Here is a 25,342-nt window from a genome sequence, read left to right as displayed (position 1 = left end):
ACAGATGGGAATATAGGTGGGAAGTCAGGAGCTCAGGGTTCTGGAAGTGTTCCTTTTTTTGTTTGTTTGTTTGTTTTTGTAATGAAGAGGAGAATGAAGAGGAGAGTAGAAATAATCCTTAATGTTGTTCCAGGACAAGAGACATGAGCATTTAGGGGACAAAGTTCATTAATGCTTGCCTGGAAAACAGAATGCCTTCTCTGTCCCTCCCTTTTTTTATACTATTTTAAGATAGAAGTTTCCATGGCTCAAATAGATTTCTATCATTGAATTATCCTCCTTGGTGTATGAAACTCTAGGTGTATTAGATTTACAAATGGAGAGCAATCCTACAGCAGCACTTAAATTCAACAATGACAGTGTAGTTAAATCTCTGATTTCCTTTCTTTGGACAGCACTATTTACTTTGCAAAGCCACGTGATGTGCATTATCATCTCTTCTCAATTATTTAATTCATTGTCAAAGGCTAATGTTGTAGTCAACATTCTTTCCACTGTAAATGATAGAAACTTGTCTAAACTGTAAAAGTCAGAATGGAATTTACTGAGTTACTTAATTGAAGAGTCCAAGGGACAGGGATAGCTTCAGGCATGACTGGATCTAGGAGTTCAAAATGCTATCAAATATATTTGTCTTCCATCACTCAGCTCTGTTTTCCACTCTTCCAGAGGTGGCAGCATAGCATCTAGAAGATCAGACTCATATCTTCATAGTTTAACATCTCTCATAAAAAGAGGGTTCCTCTTCCCCAGTAACATCAGAAAAAGTCTCAGGATTTACTTGACAGGATCCACTTGGGCCACATGTTAATGCCTGAACCAATTACTGTGGCCAAGAAGATAAAATGCCTATTCGTCACTGGAGATGGAGGGGGTGGAGTCATCACTACCCAAAACAAATGGCAGCAAAATGAGAAAGGACCATCCCCAAGGGAATCTCAGGGTATTCTTGCCGGAGAATAGGAGGGTAGACACAGAACCAGCAAGACCAATTGATATCTACAATACTCTTCCTAGCCAGTGTCATCTGTAAGCAGTGGATCCCATTGAGCTATTTTGCCAAACCTGGTCCTATTGTGACAGTAATCCCTTTCTTGAAACATTTGGCCAATGCTACATCCATATTTTTGCCAAGTGTATTTGCTTGCAATAAACAGAAATTTACTCAAGAGTTCTATTGAAATGGGTGGGAGGGGATCTCATGGTATCATGGAGCTCATGACATGGGTATGGCAAGTGCCATGGCAAGGATACAGAGTGCCTGGGGTAGGCATTGGAAAGTCAGGAGCTGAGCTGGATCTGTTCCATTTGCCTCTCCCGGCAAACTAGTTCCTGTGTCTGCTCATCTGCGGCACATAAGCATCTTCCCAAATTGGCTGTCCCAGCCCCCAGGGTTTAAGTGTAGTCAGCCTAGAGTTCTCATCCCTAGAAACAACCACCTCATCTCTCAGTATCCAAATTCTAAGTTTTGTAGAAGCAGCATTGCTTTGTTCAAGCTTGGGGCACATGGTGACCTTTGATGTAACCAAGTTCACCTGAGATACTATGTTCTTGTACTCCAGAGCCCCACCTTCTTGGGTGAGTACGGCAAGTTGCAAGAGAGGCTATAAGTGAGAATAACAGTTTTGGCTTTGCTGGTAACTGGGGAAAGCAAACATCTGCCCTCTATCTAGTGAAATTCCAGATGTCTAGGCTCTTTATTCACTAAGACACCAATGGCAGTTTTTCCCTTGTGAGGGACTGGATGCACTTGCCTGGACCACCCAGTAAGTGGCAGTAATGTACCTCCCCCACTTCCAACATCATAACCACTAAAAATAATCAGCAGTGTACTTCACCCAGCTCCCTGGCAATAAAAAATACTCTGTAGCTGAAATTCTCTCCTATCCATCCCAACTCAAAATCCTCCTCCAGGTCTTATCTCCCCTTATAACTAATTAGTCCCCATATGCTAGCCTTTTCACCTCTAAAGTTCTTAAAAGATGAGTCTATTTGCTGTCTCTACTTCTTCACCTTCTCTTCAAGTCTTAACTACAACTATCTGCTTTTCAGTTTCACTCTTCTACTGAAACCATTTTTCTTACGGTCACTCATATCCTCAAATTGTCAAAATCCAGCGAACACTTTTCATCTTGATCTCTCATAACCATTCTGCTGCATTTGAAATTCCATTTCCACTCTCAAGACCCTCAAGTAACTGTATCCTGTCTTCTCCACTCAAGCAAGGAGATTGGAAGTCACTTTTACCTGGTGGATCAGCTCACCTCCTACACCCACTTGCCAAACCCCACTGAATCACCCCTTCTTGCCAAACCCCACTGAATCACCCCTTCTTGCCATGTCAGGTTTATTGTCTTAGTTCAGGTCCCCATCCTCCCTCCTCCAAGAGCCTAATGCTCTGTGACCTTTCACAAATAACTCAATATCTCCGGGCCTTAGTTCCCTCTTCTGTAAAATGAAGATGATGATAGTATCTAAGCTCAAAGGTTGCGGATGCATGTGAGAATTAAATGTTATAATATATAAAGTACTTTGAGCCCTGCTTGGCTTAGTGTACTGTACAATAAGCCCTCACTATTATTTTTACATGTATCTGCAATAGCATTAGTCACATTATGTTGTAGCTGCTTGTGACAGTTATTCTGTCCCCCTAAACTGTAGGAGATGGTGCATCATTACATTTTCAGGCTGGCACAGTGTCTGGCTTATAACCTGCATGAAATAGTTACTGAGTGAATAAAGCAAGCTTTGCATTATTTACAATACAGAGCACATGGTAGGTGTTCACTAAATAGTCACTGAATGGAATTGGATAGAATTGGATTAATCTGGAGAGAGTGCAAAAGAGGTGCCATAAAATTTGGTAAGGCATAAATAGTTTAAATTTTAAGGTGAAAGTAATTTTCTTTGAGACTCCTCCTGAGGATTGAAATTAAACTGAAGGCATAACTCCACATTCGTAGCAAATTTAGAACTTTTTTTTTCTGTTTTGTTCACTCTCCAGTTTTAGTTTCCATGTCCTGCCAACCCTCTTTGTTTTCATTCTCACAGCATAGCTTAGATCATATTTCACCAAAACCCTGGACTCATCACCACCTATATGAGTAAGCTATTGCTACATGACAAACAAACATAAAATCTCAGTGGCATATAACATGGAGCGCCTATTTCTCATGTGTCTGTGGTGCAGGCTTCACTGGGCCGCTCTGCTTTAAGCTGCAGGTCTGACTGGACTTCTCTCTTCACTAAGGGTTGGCCTCAGTTCTGTGCCATATGTATTTATTCTGGAACCCAGGCTGAAGGGGCAGCAGCTACCCAGGGAAGCTCTTCTTTGGCAATAGCAGAGAAACAAGAGGATGAATAGAAATCTGCAATGTGTCTTAAGGCCTCAGTCTGGAACTGACGCATTTCCACTCAGATTACATCATTCCAAAGAAGACATTTGGCCAAGCCCAGTATCAAAGAAATGGGGGAAAATAAACACTGCACACTCTAGTGGGTGGTACGAGATGGTTCCATGGCAAAGGAGGTGAATGTATACATCTAATTCAGAGAAGACAAGAAGGATTGTGCACAGTGATTACACCTATCACACCCTTATCCTGATTCTGGTCCTTATAACATCTTTCATAGGCAATCACATTAGTCGTTTAACTAATCTCTTTGTGCTTCATCTTCCCCACTATATTACCCCTCGCCCTCCCTTTTCTTTACAAAGTGCTACCAAGTAAACCTTCTCAAGTAGAGGATGATTATAATGCTCACTTTACTCAAAAACCACAATCACTTCCTAATGTCACATCATATGCTTTTGGCTGCAGATAATAGAATACCTAGTTAAAAATGACTTATTTCATATGAAAATAAGTCTAGATAAGGTGTTTTAGTGTTGGTTTAAAAGCTCAGAAATGTCATCAGGGTCTCAAGTTTTTGTTGCTTATTTTTAATACATTAACTGCTGTTCTTAGCACTCATTGTCTCATGGTGACAAGATTGCTGCAATAGCTCTAAGCATCATGTCATTGCAAAATGATATTCAAAGATGGATTTTAAAAAAAGAAAAAAGACTTCTTATATATCCCTTTCCTTTCTTCGGGGGAAAAAAATCTTTTCCTGTATAGTCCTGAGTCACTTTCCTAGACATTTCATTGACCAGAGCTATCTAATCACCCAAAGCTGCAGAGCAGGTAAAAATCAATAGAGATGATTTTCAGGTTCTGTCATATGAGTGGCTTCTGAAAACAAGAAAGAAGGTGGGAGAGGAATTACTTATATGTAGAAAATCAATGGTATCTGTACATTTTCAAATAATTTAACCTACCTGGCAAAATGTAAGATGCTTTATAACATAACCCCCATCTCTTTTAAAAGACTTCCCTAAGAGTGAATCAAGATTTCTCTAAGAGTGAATGTATTCCTCAGCACACCCCAGTCTTCCTGTCATTCTTCCCATCATTCATGCATTTGTTTACTTTCTTTCATTTCCCAAAATGCTCTTTGTTCCCTCTTTTACTTGTCTTTCCTTATTTTTGAGGATTCAGTTATTCAGAAAAGGGAAGCACTCAAGGCTGGTCTGATGCCCCACCACATGCTCCCACATTGCCTCTGCGTTTCCCCAGTTATAGCAGTTTTCTCACGATAAAATGTTCTTACCTGTTTACTTATATACTGCCTCTACTGGGCAAAGTGTTAGGAAATAGGGAATGAGTCTTGGTTGTTATATTACCAGAGCCTTTCCTAGCTCTAAACACAGTATAGCCACTCAAGATGTTCTTTTGCAAATAACTAAATGAATAAAAGAGTAAATTCCCTGGAATGCTCTTGTCTGTATCTTCTTATATCCACCTGTCAAAAAAAAAAAAAAAAACAATTTCTCCAAACACAAACTCTCTCTCTCCCACTCTCTGTTGTACAAACATACACACACTGCATACCACATCTACACTAAATGACACAAAAAGACCTTATACTAAAGGATATTTTTCTTAGCATTCAGTACCTTCTATGACACCTGCTATATTGTTTTTTTGTATATACTTTGAATACTTTTATTAGCCCCCTATAATATTACAAACTTCTTGAAATTGTTTTTACAACCAAGTATGCCTACCTCATTGCTGTGAAGATAGAAGATAATATTTGTGAAATTGATTTGAGTAATAAAATCCATTAATGGGTTTTTTACTTTATAGCAATTCTTCTTCCTGACTGTAATCTCCAGACAATGTAAATCATTTGATCTGATCTACTGGGTTATTTTTTCCTAGATAATATTTTATATCATTCTTTCTTAGAGTGGTTACACAGTGTTTTGAACAAGTCATTGTTACTTTACCAAAGTATTCAAAGCAAATGCCCATTATTATTTCCCACTTCTCTTTACTATGTCCATGTGTTTTGAGCTTCTTTCTGTTGCTTGGATAAAAATGCACATTCCCATATTGGAGTATTTTTTTTTTTTTTGAGACGGAGTCTCACTCTGTTGCCAGGCTGGAGTGCAGTGGCACGATCTCAGCTCACTGCAACCTCTCCCTCCCGGGTTAAAGCAATTCTCCTGCCTCAGCCTCCTGAGTAGCTGGGACTACAGGCACATGATACCATGACCAGCTAATTTTTGTATTTTTAGTAAAGACGGGGTTTCACCCTGTTGGCCAAGATGGTCTAAATCTCTTGACCTCATGATCCGCCCACCTTGGCCTCCCAAAGTGCTGGGATTACAGGTGTGAGCCACCATGCCTGGCCTGGAGTGTATTATTAATAGTGTTTTAGCTTTAATTGTTCCCTCCATGTTGGGTTGTCACCAATTCAAACCATTATGTTTTCCTAAGAAATAAATGAAAATTGATTGAATTCTCTCTACACTCCATTTTGAGTATCCCCTTATAACAATATATATCACTGAACATTATTTTATGCTGCATTATCTATTATTCTATCTAATTTTACATATACTTTAAAAAATGTATTGACTACCTCCACTGATGGTTAAGATGATGCCTTGCAGTCCATCGTTCTACAAATGTTTATTGAACTTCTAGTATGTGCCAAACACTGTCTAGGTACTCAGGATCCAATAATAAATGGTTGAAATGTGACTCCTACTCTCCTGGGTTTTGCATTCTAAGCAAGGGAAACAACTAAGCAGAAAACATACCAGTCTCATATGTCAAGTGGAGATACGTGCTCTAAGAAAAGAAAGGCTGGGAAAATGGCATAGAGAATGGCATGGAGTGGAGCCATTTTTTAAAAGGCTGGTAGGAAAGGCTACAATAAGAAGATACCATTTGATCAGAGACTTAAGGCAATGGAGTTCCATGAAGAAGAAAATGCAAAGTCCCTGCAGCAGAAGAGTGCTTGGCAGCCATGAGAGACAGCAATGTGGGGCTATTACAAATTTAAAGACGGGGAGGAAAGACTCAAATAAAATCCATTAATCAGTGGAGGTCAGATTGTGTAATACCTTATAAGTCACAGTAGGGACTTTGATTTCATTCTGAGTGAAATGGGAAGCCCTTGGACCCACTAAATATTTGTTTCATTATCAGTAATAAACAGATACTATCTCAATAGCAAAACCCGGAAATTGATGGTGATGAGGGTTGCACAACATTGTGAATATACTTAATACGACTGAATGGTACATTTAAAAATGGTGGAAATGATCAATTCTATGTTATGTGTGTTTTACCACAATTATAAAAAACAAACATCTATCTGTAAATACTGCAGGCCAGAGTCTGTGCTAAGCACTGATGAAGACGTACATGATTCAGACGCTCAGAATCTGCTTTCAGAGTCTATTCCATATATTATAAATGTAAATACACAATGCAAGGTAGCGTCAATCATGTTCCAAATGAGAAGGCTAGGCTAGGATTTCACAGTGGGTATTCTCGGAAACATTAGTCTGGAGACATGCTCTCTGAAATCAAAGGATGTTGTTCAAATAAGTTTGGGAGATAATGCATCCTCTGCCCCTCATGGAGATTCACAGCACACATTGGCATATCACAGGCTCTAAAAATAAATACACGTTAAAGAAACCTGTCTAACTTTGCAGAACCTAATGATGCGAAACCATTTTGTTCGCAGGCCCTTTTTCCTGAATCATCTATTAACAGCCTGAGGATCTGGTATTCCAAAGAACCTATGTCACAGGAGACACAAAGCTGAGATAGGAAGGAGTTAGTAGAGAAAGTGTGACCTGAGCTGAGCCCTAAAGGAAAGGTGATAGTTAGATTAGAGAAGAGGAAGGGGATTCAAGGCGGGAGAAATGCTAAGTAATTCACTTCGAAGCAAGTCTCCTGGAACTTGCCTCCTCATATACTATTGAGTTGCAGAATGAATGTCCTAAATATACTGATAACATTGTAATTTTTATAACCATTAACTGGTAAACTACTTCTAAAACACTCAGTATACCAAAGACACTAAGATAAAGTATTTTGCAAAAATTTTCTTAATTCTTTGTCATTCCTTTATAGACAACAGAGCTAAGGCCCAGAGAGACTATAACTTACACAGTCATCCCTGCCTAATCGATGGCTGAGCGTCAGTTTTCTCACTCTGGGGCCAGGGTCCTGTTCCATAAAAGAGGGAGTTGTGGTCTTCGTATGTCTGCCATAGACACTTTGGAAATAAAGCAAAAAAAAGAAAAAAAATCAATTCTTATGCAAGATGAAGATTTCAGCACGCAATGGATATGGAAACAGAATCAAATTAAAGAACAACGCAAGCTTGGATTTTAATGAAGCTCATCTTTGTTTCTTTTGCAGATCAAATTTTTGGCTCTCATCTGCACAAAGTGTGTGAACGTGAAAATTCCACAGTTCCGTGGTTTGTAAAGCAATGCATTGAAGCTGTTGAGAAAAGAGGTGGGTGACTGAAAGTGTAGCAGTTCCCCCCATTACTGTGCCCTCTACACAACCAATATTCAAGTTAGCAGTGCCACTTGATTTGTCTGAGAAGCCATGCAGTTAAAACCTGACTTGCGTTGATCAGTTAAGAGGATCAACTTTCTTATTAACTTCAGTTTGTTTTTACAATAGGGACATTAGTAATTCTCACTAATGTTCTTTTTTTTTTAAATATTTTGTCTGTCTGACATACTGTTGATTCAAGTGCAAACTTCTTGTTTTCAAGCCAGTGATAAAACATTCATAAAATATCAGCACTCACAGTGTTAGAACCCTCCTAACATTCATGCTGGTAGAAGTTGTGCCAGAACAATTTTTGGTAAGCCCCCAACATTACCCAAGTTAAGCAAATAGCATTCTGAATCACAGACAGTGATATCCCACCTTCCACATGTCTCTGTTCGGTACAGAATACGCTAACAGGCTTTTCAGGGACAATAAAAAGACACACCTCAAAAGATGACCTTTGATTCCTCTATTTCAACATTCTCTTTTTCTTCTGAAATTATTTCATCTTACTGAAGGGAACAAAACAAAACCTCACTGAATCATCATTTCTACTCCACTCTATCTGTGGGGTGTTTTTCCTTCAAACTATGACTTCATTCATTCAAGGTCATTTTTCCTGGAAGATACATATAGTAGATGCAGAATCTTAAAAAATGTATTGTATAAAAATGTGAGGCTTCATCACCATCTGTTACAAGTTTACAACATATTCCAAGGATCTAGGGGGATATATATCATGTAAAAGATAGAGGTCTTTTCAGAAAAAGGATTGGTGAACCTATTCCCATTTCCAGCTCCTAGTCTCTTAAGACAATAGAACCAAGGGGAAAAAATCTTTACCCAATAATCTGCTAGGAACAAGCCATTTTAATTCTCTCAGTGTTACCTGGCTTTATTATAAAGGCATAATAAAAATGGTCTGCAATTTCTAACTCCTGGAAATTCATACTTTAATTATACTGTAAGGACAGCCTTGGGATCCTATTATTCCCCTATCAGTAGGGAATGAGAGAATAACAAGAAGGGGAAGAGTGGGTAGGGAATGTGGATAAAGAGAATGACTTTGGGGAAAGCCTATCAACACATCCGAGAGAAGAGCAGAGAGTACAGTGAGAGTAGAAAGCAGCAACTGCAGGATGAACATGAGGAGAGGTGTCTGTGAGAAATGAAGTCAATTGGAGTTTAGAGAAAAATGTGTTTTTATTGCAAGTTGCAATTTCATTTAATTTTAGAAGTACATTTTTAGGCATAAATATTCTTTAGTAAGTACTTAAAGACAAAATGGATCACTGAGAATATTATAATGTTATTATTTCCAATAACTAAATTGTCATCATTTTCAGGAAATCTTCATCCACTTACAAATACTCAGCGCCGACAGTGTGAGCACTGTTATATTAGACCAAAAATCCAAACAGGGCGTTGGGGAAGCACATAATAAGATGTGTGCATGTGTAAAGAAGCGCTCCATTCCTCTCCATTTATGTCTCTACCCTAGGCAAAACGAAAAACTCTGCTAGATGCCACTTTGCAGTGTGCAGATATTATAATATTGTAGAGTAGAAAATGTCTATAAATAGAAACCATGTCTTTTGTTCATGGCATTTTGTTGGTGATTTTTAATAAAATAAGACAATGTTTTTGCTGACTGGAGCAATCACATCTAGCATTATATTTCATTGTCCCTGTGTTTACTCTTAAAATGAATTTGTAGATCCAGCACTAAACAGGCGCTAATCACACATATGATTATTAAAATAATTCCTAAGCATTTTAATGAAACTCAAAGACTTTCCAATTCCACAAAGCAACTGATAATTCAAAGCACTTTGGCAGCATCAGCTTAAAGGAACCCTATGGAAATATTCAATAAAAACTAAGAAGCACAAGATAAACCTCTCACATCACTGCAAGATATACAAGTGTGTACTTTTGATTATAATTTTCTATGATCATTTTGTTGGATTAATATTCTTGTATTTATACACCAATTCTATTTACTCAAAGTGTTGTTTTTACGAAATTCTGGCATAAAGCATTTCAGGACAGAAATAGTTTATGTGAATCTAAGTCCAATGTTTATGCAGGCTTCTGATGACATTTTATGCTGGGGTTGGTATTAGGAAGTAGCATATAAAGGTGCCAAGTCTCTCAGCATGGCTGGGACTCAGCATATCTGGATCCCTCCTTCTAATGGCCAGATACTCTCCCAGCCAAGAAACTCAACTGCAGAGTCATGGGAAATGCTGATGGACCAGTTATGGGAAAGGAACATTTAATGAAAACTATATGTTTACTCTCACAGTCTTAGGGAAAGGGTCTTGATACTCAGTACATCGGCACATTGGCTGTTATAAAAAAGATTTGTTTCCTTCTCTTTTTTTTTTCTTGTGATTATTTTTTACTCCTTTAAAAAAATCTATAAATTGAGGCTATATCTCTAAAATGCTTATTAGATGGTTGATTTTAAATGAAGCATTATCAGGAAGGCAGATCTCACCATTCATTCATTCATTCATTCATTCATCCATCCATCCATCCATCCATCCATCCATCCATCCATCCATCCATCCAGTCAGTTATTTGTCTTACCTGTTTGCATTGAACAGAGCCAAATTGCTCACGCTTCTGTAGTCTCTCCAGGGAAATTCTCCCCAGTACTCGGCACAAGATGCATTCTTTATTCATCCTTGGTAAAGTGATATTAGTTACATTTTAAATTTTGCAACTTTTGGACATGCCTAGAAGAAAATCTATTAATAAACTGAATGTAAACCAATTTAGCTAATAACTTGTTTAGTATGTTTCCTTATCTTGATTTGGTTCTCTTTATTACTCTAAACTACCAGAGCATTCTCCTTCTCACCAACTGTTATAACTAGATTAGCTTCATTTCTGTGGTTTCTGACATTGTCTGCTGAGCCTTGAAAATACAAGCAAAATTTGGAAGACAAAGTGTTAAGGAGCATATTAGTCTTTAAAGCTCTTCCAAGTGGATCCTTCCCCCTTGCCTCGCCTTTATAGCTGTAGAGCATGTATCTGAGAAATCATAATTAGCCAATGAAAAACTCAACTTATGTTTCTTTTTCAAAGTAATTTCTGTGAAAATGTTAAAACATGGTTCTGCTAATTCTTAATTCATATCCTGGGTACAATGACCAAAAGCCTGAGATCATCTGATGCTATTTTGGAGGTCTGAGGAAACAAGCATGTGTGGCAGGGGTATCTAATATTTTGGCTTCCTTGGGGTCACATTGGAAGAAGAAGAATTGCCTTGGGCTACACATAGCGTTACATACACTAACGCTAACAATAGCTAATGAGCTTTAAAAAATGCAGAAAAATCTCATAATGCTTTAAGAAAGCTTACAGATTTGTGTGGGGCTGCATTCAAACCCATGAGCCATGGGTTGGGAAAGCTTGATGTAGAAGAAGGCATTGTGACATATAGTAGATATAAGCAATGAGGAGTTCATTTTTCACTATGTTACAGAACACTTTGTGTAGTTTATGATGACATCATATGTGTAGAAATCGCTTACTTAAAAATACGATTACCTGTGTCTGTTAGATACAAGGGCCTAGGAGACCTGAACTAAACAAAGTATATATTTTAAACTGGTGTAACAAGTAGTAAGACCTTAATTCATAGTTCTTTTTATGCAAAGCATGTAATTGACTATCCTTTGTTGAGGTCCATTATTTGGAAAGAAGCTTTATACAGCACATGACAACTTGTAAGCACTCAATAAATATTGGTTAAATGAAGTAATCGAAGCCAAATAGCTATGGAGTACCTACTGTGTGTCATCTTCCATGTTACCAGCTGATAATACAGAGGAGATAGACATTAAACAAACAGACACGATTATGTATGTTAGCATAAACTGTGATAAGTGCTATGAAAAAAAAGAACAGACCCTACAAGACAGAAGAACCATGACAATAATGAAAAGCATGGAAATATGTGTGCTTAAAAATGATGTAATAAACATTGAACGATAAACACATATTTATCTGGTTTTATCTTCATTATAAGACCAGGAGAGGTTTAATTTTGCAAGTTATTTTCTTGACACATTGTGACTATGTAATATAGGGAGTCCTTTGGTGTGAGATCTAAAAGGACATGCCTTAAGTGGCGAACCAGTCGTATTTCTACCCAATAATACCAAACATGCATGTTGCCAAATACATATTTTATATAAGAGTAGGGTTAACTAGATGAATGAGCATATTTCTACCGTAAACATATTTTCTTTTTTTTTTTTTTTTGAGACGGAGTCTCGCTGTGTCGCCCAGGCTGGAGTGCAGTGGCGCAATCTCGGCTCACTGCAACTTCCGCCTCCCGGGTTCACGCCATTCTCCTGCCTCAGCCTCTCCGAGTAGCTGGGACTACAGGCGCCCGCCACCACGCCCGGCTAATTTTTTGTATTTTTAGTAGAGACGGGGTTTCACCGTGGTTTCACCGTGGTCTCGATCTCCTGACCTCGTGATCCGCCCGCCTCGGCCTCCCAAAGTGCTGGGATTACAAGCGTGAGCCACCGCGCCTGGCCCGTAAACATATTTTTATGCATCCAAAATATTTTTGGTTTAAGAGAATAACAATTTTTTTAAGTTTGTAATATAATTTAGATTGGCATTCATTTGGAATATGTCTTAACTCATACTTCCTTCATGATTCCTGGTTCTGGTTAATATGCACCCAAACTATTTTAAAACATTAAAATGATACCTAGAGATTTATTGTACAACAATGTGAATATACTTAAAATTACTGAACTATACACTTAAAAAGGATTAGGAAGAGAAATTGTATGTCACATGCTTTTGACCACAGTGTTTTTTAAATGAAACCATGTTTTTCAAATGTGATAATTCCAGGTATAAGCAACTTTGCAGAATGCCTCAGCAGATGCTAATCAACAAGAAATTTGCCCTTTATCTGTCTTTTTTCTGGAACACGAAATACTATGACAGGAATGGTACACAAAGTTACATATTTGACTTGGTGCCTAAAAGCCACCCTGGGATCCATAACCTTGCTTAAAGATTTAAGAAAGACCTTTAGTCTACTTCTGAGAAGGTCCTTAGCCTCAAAAACTTTATCTCTCAACTTGACTTCTTAGCAGCTGTTATTTTTTTTTTGCTGTCGTTTGTTTGACAGGATCCAGTTATAGGTTCCGATGTCTGTTTAAAGAAACAAGGAGGCTGTTGGCTTTAAAATTCCCTCATTGCTTGTGTGATCAGCATTTTCCCAGGCTTTTCTACATAGTTTGCCAAGCAAAGGGACTGACCTTTTGTAGCAAACACTTTTTCATTTCAAAATGCTCACTTTGATTTTTGTCCCATTTTATGCTCATTCCAAACTGTTTACAACCCACTAAAAATGACTGTGAATTATATGTTTGTGTAATGGATTCCTTTTGTGGTCTGAGTGGAATGTTTACTTTGAACAATTAGTTATCTTTGGGTAGATTATAGCAACTTGGAAAAAGGATGGCTAAAATTATTATTATACATTAACTGTTTCTTTTTTGGTAATTCCTCTACTGTTAGGTGAAGTTTGAGAGAATATGAAATTAACAAGCCTGTGACATTATAAATGAAACCTGTTTAATTATGTGAATATTTGGATATGTGTGTTAATATCACAAGAAAGCGTGGCTGGACACCTACTCGACTCAGGAATATACTTATCCAACAAAAATTTAAAACATGGCATGTAAATAAATACATGAATATTTGCCATATACATGTTGCATTTGCATATGTATGTGTTATATAAATAACAGGCATGTTAGTACAGCTATTGTACAGTACACATTGTACAGTATTGTAGCAAGCATTGTAGTTGTTAACATAATTTTCCTGATATTTGATCCAGCGCACCAGTCTGCCTCTTGAGATCCTACCGAGTGCTTACTTGCAAAAATCAAACTTTACAGAGTTGTTTCCCGTTGCCTTTGAATCCAGGCCCCAAAACTGCAGATCATATTGCCTTCCCTAGACAAGCTCTGCTCCCAGTTCTGCTAATTTTCTACTGTTCATTCTTTCCCACTTTGGGATAATCTATTATAGTTGGATCCAGGCACGCACTAAAGGCTGATACTTCCATGAAGAATGTGCAATTTGTACTGTTTAGTTTGTGACGAGATTCTTGAAAACTTTTATGATTCTATCTTGTTCCAGAGAGACTTCTGCTTGCTAGTTTTATAAGCAGTGAGTGAAAAAAAGTAACAAAAACAAAACAAACTGATAAAAATTACATGCTCAAAAAAAAAAAAAAAAAAAACAAGAGTACAAGATAAGCACTTTTTCTTTTTCCCTGGAGAATATTTGTGGACTGAACAAAAATGTTTCTGAGGTCAGTGACCTATGTTTTTGTTTTTTTTCAAGTGTTTGCTTTTCATGCCCTATGTTAGGCATCCGCATGCATTTACAATGGAGATGATCTTCAAAGAAGCTCCATGAAAGTTTGCAGTGAATCTCCTTGGCTTTTCTGAGTTAAAATTAAGACCAGTTTAGTGCTTTGGTGTTTTGTGTTTTGTTCTGTTTTGTTTTAATGCAGCCACAAAGACTGCCACCTTCCTGACAGCATAGTGTTGTGCTGGGTCCAAGCTGGAATTGGCTCTTTGGGGTAGTCACGCTGGGGCCTCTGTGTCTGTAAGAAAGCCACATTTAGGGCTCGAGGGGAAGGCAAAATCAAAAAAGAATAAACAGGAAACAGCCAGCAAGAGTATAAAAGAGAAACTAGGCAAAGACAACCAAAAGAAATCAGAGATGACAAGGTGGAGAGGCGGGGGAAAAGCTGCATTTTGCAATTAAGAAAACAAATGTGGGTAAGAGGACATGCTTGTGAGGTCTGTAAGAAAGAGAAGACAAACTAGTGAAAACACTGCCATCTCCGCCATAGGTACCTGATACCTGCTTTGCTGTCCCAGAGAAACTTACTCATGCTCAAGAAAATGCTTGAAACTTAAAGCTTGCAATTTATGGCATGCATTGAATGTTCACAAACTCTGTATACGGAACTGGTTATTAATTAATTCACTATATTTATTAGTGACATTTAACAGAGTTTATCTATGTCTAGCAATATATGACAGTCTTATTATAAAAAAGAAAGCTTAAACATAACAGAAGTTAATGTAGGAATAAATGTGCAGTTCAACAACCAGAGAGGCTATCTAAGAAATACAGCAATGTGGCTCTGGTCAAATCAGTCAGCGGATATTCCCACACTTTAAAATCCACAGTGCATCAGAATAAATAATGTCTCTTCCCAGATAACAGCCTAATTTCCAACCTCCACCCCCAATGTAAAGTTTAGGTTCTTAACATACTTTTCTTCTGGAGTCAGCTGGAAGGAACAGAGCCAAAATTAAGACCTTAGGAAATTAGCTTCTTATTGTGGATGGAGAATTTAAATAATGCAACACCTCAACTTACCAAGATGCAATACTCTCAAATAGCCTATACTGGTGTCGCTTACACAATGGGAGTTCTAGGACTGGGAGTTTTCCCATTACAAGGCCCTATATGCAAAACTTAATAGTTCCACCATAAAAATAATCTTGGCTGAAAGTTAGCAGGATGTTTTACCCTGGAAGCAGATGTTTACAAAATTTGAAAAAAATTGCATGCATTTGGAAAGCTTTCAGGTTTTCAAAAAGCAGAAGCAAATAATAATAATAATAAGGCAGTCAGAGATTTTCAGATTTTTTTTGCCCTAGCATTCAAAAACTGATTTGTAGCTTTTCAATACAAACGTTTTACTTCTTGTCACATAATCTGAACTGATTGATTAAAAATAAATAATCAACTTTCACAACAGTGTCATTCTGTTTTATGAAATAATTTGTTGTTTACTTGTAGAAAAAGAATCTATACATTATATTTGTGTAGGTATTTCCCTAGGGTTTAAAAATTAATGATAAGCCAAATTAATTCAGGAAGCTATAAATGAAACCCAAATATTATACTCCTTTGTGGGTTTCCTAATGAATGATGTTCTTTAAGTTTATACGAAAAAAAAATGACATTTTCCAAGGAATTTTTATACTTTCAAATTGTATGCTCAATTTAAGCATTAATCAATTAGTCTACACATATATGGTTAAAGAGACATACAGATTCCAGGTGAAATAATTGCAGTGGTCTCTGTGAATGAACATGACATTTTTTTTTGTACAGGATATTTAGAACTTTTTACCCATTTCCTTAAAAGACTCATGTCTTAGAGATTCCTCTAAATTCTTTCGGAGGTTATCTTATAGACGAGTAGGCTATACAGTTAAAGATGTTTTTCTTGGGTTCACAATAATCATTTATTTTCTTGTTTTATCTCTCTTTGCCTGATTTTATACGTTTCAAGCCACTTCCTATTTTCAGTTCAGAAAAAAAAAAAAATCAAATGGAAAAAATCAAGGGCTGGACACTTTGAGAAAGAAACCTAACTCTGCGAAACCAAAATAGCTCTGAAATGATAATGCTGGAAGAATTCTTGAGGTTATAGTAGACCAGAGACCCAATATGTAAATACACACTCTTTTTTAAGAAAATAATAATGCCCTAGATCTAGGGTGTAAGTATATCTTATAGAAGAAAAATATTTAAAATATTACATTAAGTGCATGATGTGCTCCCTCATGTATGAGCCAACTTCTCATATGGTACCTAACACATAATGAATTCTCAGTAAATGGTGTATAATCAGATAAATTATATTCAACATTGTTTAAATCCTCATTGGAGAGTTGCACACCATTGCTACCCATGCATATAGTTGATAGTATAGAAAGATCAATCACCAACAGTTGTTGGTTGAAGGCAGCTCAGAGAATAACATGGTCTGCAAATCCACTTTTTAAACATTTAAACAAGTTAATTTCTGATAAAAGTATATCATATTGTTCAATAAGGTACCATTCTTTCTATCAATACCCAGCTATGCTAAACAATTGAAGTTAGGTTTCCTTAATGATTTTATTTGCATCGATTTTTGGATACTCCATTTAAGTTAACCATCAGCAACTACTAAAATATCCATCCTCTACTCATTTTCATCAGAGGAAGTCATATCCCATTAGGCATTGTTTCAATTCCAATAGCCTGCTGTTTTTAATCAAGTAACTGAATGGTAACTATGACTTGTAATTGACATGCCTGAGAATGGTCAGGCTTAGGCTCAGTTCCCATAACCACACAGCAAGTTGAGCCCCACATCTTTTCCTTTAATTCAGACTTGGAATGCCATGTTAGTGCTGTTTTGTATTAGTTTACTTCCCTGTGAATATATCACCCTCTTGATTCATTGTTTGTTTTCCATGTATCTCTCAGGAAATTTTTATTTGGATGATAATTTTTTTGACTTGATAGGCACTGTCCAATAATTAAAATAAGAAATATATGGTCAATACACAGGATCTATCAATTTGAAGTTAATGAAGACAGAATACATGATTTTGCTATTGGATATTATTTCATTTTTCCAAATTTACTTCCTAGCAGAAAAAAGAGTTAAACTCTGCTGTTGCTATCAAAAGCTCTATAAAGACTTTGAATATATCAATGTTATTAAAATTGGACTGTTGTCTTTCTTCTTTTAAAATGATGTTCTTGTTATATTTTGCATTTTCTGACAGTTTGGGATGACTAACTCTTTAGTCTCCCTATAGAACAGTTGCACACCTAACAGATGGTATTGTCACGACAACAGTGAGTTTTTTTCTTCTTTTTGTCTTGAAGGTAGGCATTTGACCATGTATTTGATATTGCATAGTCTAATATTGGAGTCCATGTGTTTGGCCTAGAGTTTGACAGCATAAGAAACATTCATTTCCTCTGGATTTAATTATTGACTCTGACATTTCATGCTACTGGTTTTCTCAGGGTGATCTCAATTATACCTAAAGCTTCAGTGAGCCCTTCAATGACTTCAGAGCTTCTATATGCAAATAATTACTCAAGCTCTTTTTTTTCCACTCAGATCCGTGGTCTAGAAACAACCCTTGAATTTTCCTCTGGCTCCTCAAACTGAACTTTTTTGAACTAAACTCATCACTTTTCCCAACAAGCATGTTCCTCTTATTTTATTTCTTAACTCAGCCCACAGCATTACAACCTATATTCCCCATTGCCCTAGAAAGAAATACGTTAGACATCTTAGATTCTTCTCTCTCATTACAGACAGAATCATTCACCAAGTCTCATGAGCTCTACTTTCTTACTATCTCTTGAATCTGGTTCTTCCTTTCACTTTCTGTGACCTTGATTGGGCCTCCAAACTTCCTTTTGAGATAAATCTCCTAAGGAGGTCTTTGCCTTTGTTCTTATTTCTGCCCAGGCCACTCTTTTCAATGCTGCTAAAATGTTCCCTCTTTAATACAAATAAGATTGTGTTATCCCCTCTTAGAATCCTCCAATGATTCATTGATCTCATAAGGATAAACAAAATTTCACACTAATTACCCCCATAAAAAAAGGATAAGCATATGACCTCTGTCTACTGTTCAGCTTCATATCCTTATAAGCTGCTTTCTGTGCTCCAGGAATACCAAGTACATGAATTTTTCCAATGGCCTATTCTTTTCCCATGCTTTTCTTTCTCCCTTTTTGTCCATCTGCCAAATTCACATTCATCCTCTTGTGAATATCAGAAGAATCACCTTCTCCAAGGAATATTCTCTGACTTAAATCCATAACCATCCCACCATGATCTCTTGAACATCATTAGGCCCTTCCTCCACAATATTCCAGTGACGGCTTTGCTTTCCCTAATAGAGCCTTTATTGCCTGGGACTAAATGGCTAGTTTCATTATCTGTTTCCCCATCTAGAGTGTGAGTCTTTGAGTCTAGGAATTATGGCTGGCTCACCCCGTCCCCATAGTGCTTAGCACACTATACCTGGCATATGATAGGGCCTCAATTCATAATGGATGATTAAATGGATGAAGAGACAGATATTATCCAAGCTTTCTGTTTATCCACTCATCCATGCATCTATCCTTAGAGAAACAAAGCTTACGGATTGAGGATTCAGTGACCTGCTAGGAGAGACAATGATTAAATGTCTCTTTAAAAATAATGTAAAGTCATATTATCCAGAATGTAAAGAAATTACCTTGAAAGTGAAAGTCAGGGTTTTGTTCTTTGTTTTTTGTTTGTTTGTTTTGTTGTTGTTGTTGTTTTTCCAGGGGGCATGATATATATGTAGACCAGTATGACATACCATATTTGCAATAATCTAGAATAGGATAGGACAGAAATAGGGCAATGACCCTTGTATCCAATACAGGTTTCAGACAAAACATACTTTCTCATTTTTAATAGGGAGAAACCAGTCTCTCAACAAAAAATGTTAAATTGTTTCATAAATCTGAGGGATTCGACTAACTAAAGCCAACTTTGATGCTTTTGAGACCGACCAGTGTCATAAGAATAGCACTATCCACTTTCTGGTTCAAAAAATTATGCTCTTTTATATATAAACCTTCAGGCATTGTGCCTACTTCCTTGTAAGTTTGTGTATAATTTTTCCCATTATCACCCCCTAGGTATCTTTCACCATCACCACTTTCCAGGCATCTACCATCCACTGAATAGCCATGTTTCTGATTATCTTCTCCCAAATGTATTAGCTTGCATTATTTAAAGCTGAATCTCATTTTATTATTTCCTGCTCGTATTTCTAAACTCCTTAAGTCCATTTGTATGATTCTTTTGTCCTCACAGATGTCCACAGTTCCTCCCAATTTAGTATCATCAGCAAATTTAATTAATGCTCTGTTTACCTCTCCTTCTAATGAAACCAGTCCCTTGTTTCATTTCATGATACAAAGTAAAAAATGTATTGGCAATAAAACAGTCCAAAGAAATGTTTCCTCACTGTAGGAGGGGAAGTTAAGGATACAGCAAAGAACAATGTGGTGAGGAGTGGACAGTGCAGCAGGGTGGTGAGTTAGTTTGCTATTGCCCTGAAGCAAAACCTTTTTCACAGAGACTACACTTTGGCATACTGCCTGGGTTGATGCTGTGTGTGTATGTGTGCGCGCGTGCGTGTGTGTGCGTGCGTGTGTGTGTTCTGTTCTGGAAGATAGCTTTAATATCCTAACTGAGGACATTTTACCAAAGATATGTTTGTGAATATATGAAAAGCATATTGAAAACTATAAATATAAATGTAATTATAGCTTTATATACATTAGTATTTATAGTTTTAAAGACAATAAAAGGTAAGCTAGTAATGTCTGATTCATGGTGTAGTTACAAATCTAGATATGGATGCATATATCTGGATATATACAGACACTCAATCATTTTCAGTGGGCTTTTTCTAGCATTCACTGTGATGTAAATTTATCTCTGTCCTTAACTTGATTAGTGTTTTAAATCCAAATTAACCCTTGGATTTGAATCAAATTCTTTGCAAATAGTAGGTTTATAGGGTAAGAAAAAGAACTTTTTTTTTAGTTGTATCCAACATGCAAACTTCAATCAAAGAATATTTTAACCTCTACAATTAATAGGCTAGAAAATTGAGCTTGATCAGAGAAAAAGGCCTAACCTGCTAACTTGAAGGTAAGCCAGCGTATGTTCTAAAAGTTACACTATAACTCTTTGAAGGTGTGGATATACAGATACTGTGTCATTTACATGAGGAAAACAAAGATGACATTTATTAAGCACCCATTGTGAGCCACACATAATGTTAGTGCTTTCCAGCATGCATACCAATACTATGGTATAAAATTGTACCTTAATTACTACCTGATATTTCATAGTCTGTATTCTTAACTCCAGCAAAATCTCATAAACATTTGTCATGTTTCATATTAAGAGTCAGTCTTCAGAATGTGGATGGATTAGTATAAATCCAGTGACTTTACTGGAAAAAAAAGTACTTTCAAGTTTATGCTTTGAATGGACAGACAGATGTTAAGATCAAGATCTCTATTGTTGTATACAGGAGACAATGCCCGTTCACAATGCTGAAATGAAGACCGATATGTACTTCCCACACAGGACAAGGGCACCAAAGATGGCATCACCAAGGGATGGTGTTAACAAAATAGTGACTGGGAATATTGTTAAGTAGTTACAGCCTCACATTGTTTTTCTAGTGAGAAAAATATCTGATGCATAATGTATTCTTATGAGAGAATTTTCTCAGATGCCAAGAGTTTACAGGCATAACTTCCATAAGCTTTAATGGGAATTTCCTGCCAGCACCTGTTACAGTATAGAGTTCTTTTCACGCATAATCCAAGACTGACTTGGAACACTGACTTGGAAAAACTAATATAGTGAAAGCTTCTTGTAATGTTTCCTCACATATAATGTTCATCTTTTAATCCTTGGTCTGATATATGTATGTCCATGTTTTCCATTCAAATTCTTTTCCCATCAGTAAGGTTTCTTTTCACAAGTTTTTTATGGATGAGAGCAGAAAAAACAATTCTTCTTACTAGGTAAACTAGTGGAAATGATACATAAAGGGGAAAGTTATTAGGATAGCAAGTGACTTAATGCTACAAATCAACTATTCTTGACTTAAAGTAGTTTTATAGATATACCGTAGACTCCTGAGCAGCCAACAATTAGAGTACCACATGGAAAAACAATTATCAGGGACTCCACAGCAAAATCACAGGTAAAAATAATATAATTTGACCATATTCTCCCATATATTTGCAGACTAGAATATGGTAACTTTTAATATTTCAAAAGATATTGCATAGATATACCAAATGAGCAATGCATTGGGTAGAGGAGAAAGTTAAAAGAATGTTTTAAATTTCGTACATTTCTAATTAATTCCCCAAACTTCCGTTACCAAAAAACTCAAACAAAAACAGGCCACAGTTCTGCTTAACTAGAATTATTGGAGATTGTAAAGAGCAACTACTTTATGAACAACAACTTTTAACTTTTTCACTTTCTTGAAGTTTCTTCTTGTCTAGCGTTTCTAACACACAATGACACATTAGAATGAAAACAGTCCTTTATACTCAAATAAATTCCTGCATCATTTCTGATCAATACCCTGAATGACAGGATGATGAGCAGGGGGAATGCTTTTCACTTGTTGAATGTTAAAAGACAGTAAATTTTTAGTTCATTTTTATGAAAAGATTTTTTCAACAAATGTTGGCAGGTAACATGATTAAAGTTGGAAGAACTCTGAAACCCTGAAAACAAGAGAAGACATGTGTGAACCTGTTCATTTAATTTCTCATGGGGCAAAATACGGGATCTGAAGGAGAACAGTGCATTCGCATCCTTCCTTCTTTTCCTTTGGTGTGTGATTACATTACTCCATGAGGTCACCTTGAGCCCCTGTCTGACCTCTGATACTCTCCTTCTGGCACACCTGCCCCAGAAATATCATTTATACTCCAGCTTGATGTTCAGACACCCTTATTGACACTTTTGAGTATTACGTTGAGCTTAACTGTTTTAATAGGTATCAATAATTTGTCTCCTATTAGAGTATGTTCAAGCACCAGGAAAGAGGATTTTGTTTTGTTTCGTTTGATAAGGCAAAGAAAGGGAAAAGGGGGTCTCGCCGACACTTCTAAAAGCATGCTGTGTTTCCAAGCTTGGTACCCTCCTCCTCTCAAGGGGTTTTGACTGTAGCACACTTTGCTCTTAATGGAAATAAGGTTATTACTTTCTTTTGATACTCTGGCCAGTGAATTAATAGAAATGCATTTGTTTCTGGTGTAATTGCCTTTATTAAGGTTTGTTTTAAAACTTAAGAGCAGATTGGAAATCTAAGACCTGGTAAGTCTGCCATAGTTCAAAGCCATGCATCACCAGCTGAGGCCAATAAGCCTTAGGTTGTTACCGGGGAAGACTTAAGACTTGTGGCATTGTTTGTGTGTACATCACTGGCTCCATCTGACACCTCTCATCTCCAGTGAGCCTGATGGAGTTAGGCTTTGTATCCCCACCCACATCTCTTCTTGAATTGTAATCTCCATAATCCCCATATGTCAATTGAGAGATGAGGTGGAGGTAATTGAATCGTGGGGCTGGTTCCTCCACGCTGTTCTCATAATAGCGAGTGAGTTCTCACGAGATCTGATGGCTTTATAAGGGGCTCTTCCCCCTTCACTGGCACTTCTTTCTACTGCCTTGAAAAGAAGGTGCCTTGCTTCCCCTTCGCCTTCCACCCTTATTGTAAGTTTTCCGGGGCCTCTCCAGCCATGCTGAACTGTGAGTCAATTAAACCTCTTTCCTTTATAAATTACCAAGTCATAGGCAGTTCGTTATAGCAGTATGAACATGGGCTAATACAGACCCAGTGATGTATACACAGACAACGCCACATATAGTAAAACTGCAGGAGAGGATATGGTTAGAGAAGCCACTGTGTTCTCTGCAGTCCTTACCCAGAGAAGAGACAGGCCTGGCTTCAGAGATCTGATGATTTCATGGGAGAATGTTGTGTATATTCACAACATTTCAATCTATAGAAAAAAAGACCTATATGGGGCCAGGAAAAGCGGCTCATGCCTACAATCCCAGCACTTTGGGAGGCTGAGGTGGGCAGATCTCTTGAGCTGAGGAGTTTGAGATCGACCTGGGCAACATGGCAAAACTCTGTCTCTACAAAAAATACCAAAAAAATAGCCAGGCATGGTGGTGTGTGCCTGCAGTCGCAGCTACTTGAGAGCCTGAGGTGGGAGGACCTGAGCCTGGAGAGGTTGAGGCTGCTGTGAGCTGTGATCATACCACTGCACTCTAGCCTGAGTGACAGACTGAGACCCTGTCTCAAAAAAAATAATAATAAAAAACAAAACAAAAAAACCTATATGGATTTAGGAACCTCAGTTTAGAGCATTGTACTCACCTGAAAGAAACATTATTTTATAAGTTTTCCCTGAAGATGTTATTTTTTACAATTTCCATATTTCTAATTTCCTTATGATAGAAAATTACTGTAAGAATAAATTATGTTAAAATAAATTGTGTTTAATCAAGCTTAAAAATGTGCCCCTTCTCCCCCAAATTTCTAAGTACAGTAATATACTTCTTTTTTTCTGTGTCTTGGTGTGTCCAAAATAGCAGGTAACCCAGGAAGGGAGAAACTTTGGATAATAGCAACCACTCTTTTGAATTCATTTGAAGCCAATGTGTTGTACCCATTTTCCGTTTCTGTTCCTCTCCCATTATGTACTTTCCCCCTTATTCTCCATCTTTTTCTCTCCCACATCCTACACAAGTAAACTCATTGTACTTGTCGTCTTTTCAGTTAAAGTCTGTTCCCAGTAAAGGATCTAATCAATTAGTCCACATACTAAAGCACATATGACTAGTGAGGTTTGATGTGAAATCCTCCAACAGGATTTCAAGAAAAAAGAACGAATTCTAGTTACAGAATTTTAGGCATAAGCAAGGCTGTGTGAAAGAAATATTTTAAGAAAGAATTATCTTCCCAGATTTTCTGAAAATAAACTGCAAATGTAGCCTTTATAATTAATATGAACTTATGTTGGGAACCAATGGCATAAAATCCAAGTCTTCAAATTGATAATCTTTCATTTCTATCTTTCATGGCACTTCAAGATTTAGCTATACTGCCTGATTATGGATTTCCTAACATTCAAACTCAATGGAGTTTCTAACATCAAAACTCAAACTCTGCCATCCCCTGGAGGAAACAGGGAAATTAAGACATCCTTTATTTACATTTCATACAAGAGAAAACATGAAATATATTTATAATTGATGTCTTGCCACTTTAGAAAGTCACATATATGGAGTTAGATATTTCATAAATGTTGTATCAATGAACATCAGCATATACAAAACATCGTAGTTTTTTTTTAAATTTTTGGATAATGTATGTTTTTATCACGTACAACATGAAGTTTTAAAGTATATAGATATTGTGGAATAGTTAAATCTATGTAATTAACAAATTACCTCACATAATTATCATAGATGGGAACACTTAACATTCACTCTCATTACATTTTTCAGGAATATATGTCACCATTAACTGTAGTCATCTTGCTATCCAATAGATCCCTTGAAATTTATTCCTTCGATCTAATTATAATTATGTATCCTTTGACCAACATTTTCTCATCCTACCATCCACCTAATCATCCCAGTCTCTAGTAGCCACCATTCCACTCTCTCCTTCTATGAGGTGAAACTTTTTGAATTCCACATGTGAGTGAGATCGTGCAATACATATTTTTCTGTTCCTGGTTTATTTCGCTTAGCATAATGTCTTCCACGTTCGTTCATGTTGTCACAAAAGCAGGATTTTTATTATTATTATTATGCTTTAAGTTTTAGGGTACATGTGCATAATGAACAGGTTTGTTATATATGTATACATGTGCCATGTTGGTGTGCTGCACCATTAACTCATCATTTAGCATTAGGTATATCTCCT

At 37.0% G+C, this 25,342-nt stretch overlaps 1 protein-coding gene across 2 annotated transcripts in view; it reads left to right on the top strand.

Annotated features, from left to right (window-relative positions):
- Nucleotides 1-25,342, top strand: part of ARHGAP15 (Rho GTPase activating protein 15) — a 645,466-nt gene that overhangs the window by 389,364 nt on the left and 230,760 nt on the right. For both annotated transcript variants that reach the window (XM_032145612.2, XM_058434361.1), the window contains one exon: nt 7,776-7,874. In XM_032145612.2, the coding sequence (XP_032001503.1) occupies nt 7,776-7,874 (99 nt within the window). The remainder of the gene's footprint in view (nt 1-7,775; nt 7,875-25,342) is intronic.

Source organism: Hylobates moloch, unplaced genomic scaffold (genome assembly GCF_009828535.3).
Source record: "Hylobates moloch isolate HMO894 unplaced genomic scaffold, HMol_V3 SCAFFOLD_24, whole genome shotgun sequence".
NCBI classification, from domain to species: Eukaryota; Metazoa; Chordata; class Mammalia; order Primates; family Hylobatidae; genus Hylobates; species Hylobates moloch.
The sequence above is the reverse complement of the archived record's forward strand: the minus strand, read 5'-3'. Positions and strand labels throughout refer to the sequence as shown.